At 39.0% G+C, this 6,000-nt stretch overlaps 1 protein-coding gene across 1 annotated transcript in view; it reads left to right on the top strand.

Annotated features, from left to right (window-relative positions):
- The first annotated feature begins 200 nt into the window (after positions 1-200).
- The window catches only part of LOC110570368 (ATP-binding cassette sub-family A member 10-like), a 69,610-nt gene continuing 63,810 nt past the window's right edge, over positions 201-6,000 (top strand). The window contains 1 exon segment of the mRNA XM_044921848.1: positions 201-312. Within this exon segment, the coding sequence (XP_044777783.1) occupies positions 201-312 (112 nt within the window).

Here is a 6,000-nt window from a genome sequence, read left to right as displayed (position 1 = left end):
TTCTGTCATATGGGATTCAACCAGTGATTTATTTGACCAGTGCTTTTTCTATTCCAATCAGAAAGAGAATCAGGAAGATTTTGCATTAATATGGAATGGTCGAAAGTGTACATTTCAGTCTTGCCCTAAGGTTAGGCTAGAGTTCTCCCACCTTCAACATATTCCAAAGAGATTTGGATCAGCTGGATATCCCAAAGAACATGGCACTGTCTACTCTTGACATCAGACTAGATGAACAAGAAGTGGTTAGTATTATTGGAGGCCTTGGTGAGACGTTTTGCTGCCGAGGGGATATAGCAAAATGCAACACAAGTAATGCTCTACTGGAGAATAATTTCTCATTTTCCCTTTACTGTCCAAAGTATACTGGATTTTTTGTTATCAATTTTGCACAAAGATGATTTATTATTGTTTAATGCCAAGTATCTTAACCTTGGCTCTATTGATAGTTGGACTGGATCCTTCTTTGTTGTATGTTTTGGGGAGTGAAGTGGTAGGCTGCCCTGTGCTTTGTAGGATATTTAGCAGCATCCCTGGCTCTTCCTGTTAAATGCCAGTAGCGCAATTAAAAAAAAAAATGCTTCAATTTTGTCAAATGTCCCCTTGAGGACAAGATGTCCCTCTTTGAGAACATTGATTTAATGCATTTGGGTTAAAAATAGATTCAATTCATTTATCCAAAATTTTCATTGGAAAAGTTGTCTTTAACACTGTTCTGTCGTTTTTCCATATGCAGGTAATGCTTCATGCTCTGTGCTTAAGGGAGGTGGGTTCCTGGTTCTGGTTCACTCGGATTGAGTTAATAGACACATCTTTTCAATTCTAATTTTTTTCTTTTCTTCTAAAAAGTTGTTATTAAAGTATAGTTGACATACAATGCTATATTAGTTTCAGGTGTTAAAATCTCATTTTTAAAATAAACATTCAGGGTTTGATAGACTATCTACAAACTTATTCTGAAGGTCTTTGTGTGCATAATGAAGTTTTCAGTGCTATTTTGAGTTACTCTTAGATTTTGATTATTTTGTGATTTTTCTTATTACATGTTAGGTTGTTTATCTGCTATTCTTAACCCATTTCTTAATGAGGTTCCCAATCTAGGACTGTTTCTTTTGGGGGAGGTGGCATCCCTATTTTCAAGCCTACATTATGAATATTTGAAGTGAGTTCTCGAGATGAACATAAATACCTATGAAGACAGTATGGCAGATCCACACGTTGGTATAGCCTTGCTTACATTTTGAAGTTCAAGGTAAGAACCTTTAAAGAAATTCTACAAATACTATCTGACTTATGGCCCTTATAGTCATATATATTGTTATTATAAGATGTACACCGAGGGTCTTGTGTTGGCCCTCATGGATGTTCCCATGCAGTTGAAGATATAAAGCCTATCAGATCACTGAGGAAAAAAAGATGAGAACTGAGTTGCATAAAAAAGCCACTGAAAGTTTCTTGGTCATTTTAGTCTAATTGAAAGTCAAAAGAATTTCGAGTAATAATTTAAATGCACATTCTCTGTGCTGGGGGAGAATGAATCTCACATTGGAAATGTGGCAGATTTTTTATTCAAAAACATTTTATCTTAAACTTTACAATTAAGGTTCAGGCTCCTAACCCCCCTTCCCCCCACTCCCCCCTACCCCCCAGCTCCCTGCCTCACTCCAGAGATCATGACAATCCTGCCAGGTGAAAAGCAGCATGGTAACTAACATGCTGCAGATGCCTAGGAGAGACCCCGCTAAATGTGAACCCCTCTGACCACCAGATGGCAGCAGAGGGCTGTGTTTAAAGGGCATTTTCCCAGGACTGGAAATGGGTGTAGGGCCTCCTGAGCAATGGCCAAAGAAGAGCCCAAGTTGGAGCCAGCAAGATAGTCTGGGAAGCCTGAGGCTGAACTCTACTGAGTCAAATGGTCATCCTTGTGCTGGTTCATTTGGGAAGTAGTGAGGAGACAGCGGGGTTCACGATGTTTGAACAAAGAACAAGAAATGAGGGATGAGCCAGAAGACAGTCCTAGCCATTCAACAAATGGAAGAAGGCAGAACAGCCAAGAGGTTTGAAAGGACAGGAAGTGTGTGGTAGAGAGACATTCAGGGTGGATTTTTAAATCCCTCCTTCTGTTCATTTTAAGGAGCCACAAAATCCAAAACTTGTCAGGTACTCTCCAAAAGGTGGACAGGGAATACTATGTTACCTCTTATCTGGGAAGTCAACTTTATTGATAACTGGGATAATTGGGAGGGAGATGGGCAGAGGTGGTAAAAAGAAACTGCCAGAAAAGGTGTTTTGGGGTAACAAGGTTAATAAAGATAACTACAGTCTGTAATCTGATTTTTAATTCTTTCTTTGTTTCAAATAGTAAAACCAGTGATACATATTTGAGAAAATTCAGGTTTTTTTCCCATGTAAAGAATTACTTAAGAATTTCAATGATGATTCTCAGGTGGGCAAAAGTATCAAGATGAGTCAAAAAAAAAAAGTGCCATTGGAGTATTTTAAAGATAAGTCAATTCCCGCTGTTAGAAGAGCCTTGATATGTTAAGAACTAAGCTTTAGAAATAGTAATTGCTAACATTTATTGAGGGCTTACTCTGTGCAGGGCATCATTCCATTGTTCTGTGCACTTTTGTAGACAGACCAGTGGTTCTCTGACCAGCCGTATCAGAATCTGCTGGGGACTGTTACAAGCGTAAATTCTCAGGTCACCCCAGAGCTACCGAATCAGAAACTCCAGGAGTGGGGTCCAGCCACCTGTGTAATTATAGCAAACTCTCCAGGTGATCTTGACACTTGCTAACGTTGGAGCATGTATTCACCAGTGTTGAATATTGTATTTAATCCTTACAACAAGCCTAAAAAATAAGGATCTTTATCTTCACCCTCCACTTTATAGCTGGAAAATCTGAGTCCAGAGAAGTTGTGATTTACCCAGTGACACTGAGTCCCTAGGTAGCACAGCTGCAGTTTGACTTCAGAGCTTATATTCTTGATGTCTTCCTTTTAGAGAGAGTGCCACTAAGCCTCTCGTGGGATCTGGCTTTTGTCCTATGGCACTTACATTGAATTCACTCATTAAAAGCAACATATGTAATAGGTAGATCTCTCTGGGTGTGCGCACACCTCCAAACACATATGAGAGTGTGTGTTGCAAAAGGTGGCCGGTAGTGACTGAAATTTTATTTGTCTTGTCTTCCTGCAAGGTCAGTTGAGGATAATCAGTCAAAAGTGGTCCGTTGTGAAAAGCATAGAGAAATGAGAATTTGCATTAGCTGAACAGTGATTTTCAGACTTAAGTGGGCATCTGAATTGCCTGCTTTGAGAAATCCTGAATGCAGTGAAGCCTGAGGGGTCTGGACAAAAGTTGTGAATGGTCTAAGGAAGGAGACAGTTCAGGAACAGACTTTGGAGGGTTTAGCGCCTTTCCCTGAGGGTCTTCTGAAAACTAACCCTCCCTGATTTTCACTTTAAAGCTATTGAGTCATTGGGGCACCTGGGTGGCTCAGTCGTTAAGCGTCTGCCTTCAGCTCGGGTCATGATCCCAGGGTCCTGGGATCGAGCCCCACATTGGGCTCCCTGCTCTGCGGGAAGCCTACTTCTCCCTCTCCCACTCCCCCTGCTTGTGTTCCCTCTCCCGCTGTGTCTCTCTCTGTCAAATAAATAAAATCTTTAAAAAAATAAAATAAAGCTATTGAGTCATTTAGATTAGAAAAGATAAATCTGTGAAGAGTGCATAATTAGAAGACTGACTTTTTGTGGCACAGGAGTTTATATTCTAAGATGTGTGAGTGTGTGTGTGTTGGGAAAGGGAGCCTGGGAGTGCATAGCAAGCCACCCCCCCAGACTGGACTGGCTTCGGTCACACACATAGTAGTCAGTGATTGAGTTCAACGTCTTTTGTTTTTAAATTCTTGCAGTAGCCCAAACACTAGGTTAGGAGCTGCAGATACAAGGTAAACAATACAGTCCTGACTTTAAAGGGCTTCTAGTATATTAGGAGATACAGAGAAATAGATGGGTGTGTTAGTTATCTATTGCTGTGTAACAAATCACCCCAAAACTTAGCATCTTAAATATAACATTCATCAACTCACAGTGTCTGGAGGTCGGGAATCTGAGTGTAGCTTAGCTATATGCTTTTAAAATTAATGACCAAATAAACAGGACAAAAGGCAATTTGGAGATAGGGAGACTGTATAAGGAAATATGAACTACAAGAGATTTAATGCAGTACCATAAAAAGAAGCAGGATGCTATAAAAAAGAACAGTCAGAGGATGAGACTACATTAGGAAGAAGTGGGTTTTATGCCAGGAATTCAACTTCAGAGAATTGTTAGAATTGTTAGAAAACATACCACAAACTCATTTTTTGCAGATGAATTTATTGTTTAGAAAATTTTAAAAGTTTCCTATTAGAATAAATAAGGGTTCAGCAAAGTTCAAATTAATATACAAAGTTAATAATGCTTCTGTATACAAACAAAAATTAAGTAGAAAATATATTTAAAAATAGATCCTATTAAGTTAGTAATGGAAATTCTTTGCTATGGCAAAAGACATGGAAGACTATTAAAGTAAAACATACATAGTTTATTGAAGGATGTAGAAGTGACCCAAATAAGCAGTGTTTCATCATGTTGTGGGGGAGGGGATATTCAACATTATGAAGAAATGAATTCTCTTAAAATTAAACTATAAATGCAAAAATATTTTGAGAGAGAGATGACAATAAATGTTAAAATTCTTTTATTTTTAAATTTTTTATTTAAATTCAATATAGTTAACATATAGTGTATTATTAGTTTCAGGGTTAGAATTTAGTGACTCATCAGTCGCCTATAACACCCAGTGCTCATTCCATCCTGTGCCCTCTTTAATGCCCTTCATCCAGTGTGACCCCTTCACCCCACCCCACCCCCTCCAGCAACCCTCAGTTTGTTTCCTAGAGTCTCTTATGGTTTACCTCCATCTCTGTTTTCATCTTATTTTATTTTTTGTTCCCTTCCCCGATGTTCATCTGTTTTGTTTCTTAAATTCCACATATGAGTGAAGTCATATGGTATTTCTCTGACTGACTTATATTGCTCAGCATAAATTAACCCTCTAGTTCCATCCATGTCCTTGTAGATGGCAAGATTCCATTCTTTCTGATGGCTGAGTAATATTCCGTTGTGTATATGTACCACCTCTTCTTTATCCATTCAACAAGTGTTGAAATTCTCAACCGGCTATATAGTAGGAGAAAAGAAAAGACAGAGTGAGCCAAGTGTATTAGGAAGATAAATTATCAACAAGTTTTGACATGTTGAAATGGAATAGATAGATCCAGTATAGGGAGGTCATGGCTAGAAACCTAGATCTAGGATAAAGCTGAAAGGGTGGATCTCTTTATTAAAGGAAAGGTCAAAACTTGAAGTAAAAAGTGCCAAGGGACATAAATAAACTGAAGATTTTAGAAAAAGAGAAGTCAGGGAAGAAAAGAGTGAATTGTAATACAGAATTCCTAGCAGTGGGTCTCAACACTGTCAAATGCTGCAGAAAGGTTAAAAAAAGTGAGAGAATGCTACTGAAGATGTTGATGTCAAGATGTCGGAAGCCATTGGCAAGCTTTGAGAGCTTAGTTTCATTGGCATGGGTAAAAGGGTAAGGAAAACTGTTGGGTGGCCATCAGATGTAAAAATTGAGGTGTTGACTATGTACGGCCTATGTGTTTGTTATGGGTTAAATTGTATGCCTCAGAAAGATACGTTGAAGTCCCAACCCCTGGTACCTGTGAATATGATTTTATTTGGGAAATAGGGTCTTTAATAGATATAATCTCATACTGGAGTACAGTGGGCCCTTAATCCAATATGACTGGTCTCCTTGTATAAGAAGAGGAGACAAAACAGACCCAGAGGGCACCACCACGTGATGATGGAGGCAGAGCAAAGACAAGGCACACCAAGGATGATTGGCAAGCATCGGGAGCAGGAGAGAGCATGGCCCTGAGGATGACA

This window comes from Neomonachus schauinslandi, chromosome 15, assembly GCF_002201575.2.
Source record: "Neomonachus schauinslandi chromosome 15, ASM220157v2, whole genome shotgun sequence".
Classification (NCBI taxonomy): domain Eukaryota; kingdom Metazoa; phylum Chordata; class Mammalia; order Carnivora; family Phocidae; genus Neomonachus; species Neomonachus schauinslandi.
The sequence above is the reverse complement of the archived record's forward strand: the minus strand, read 5'-3'. Positions and strand labels throughout refer to the sequence as shown.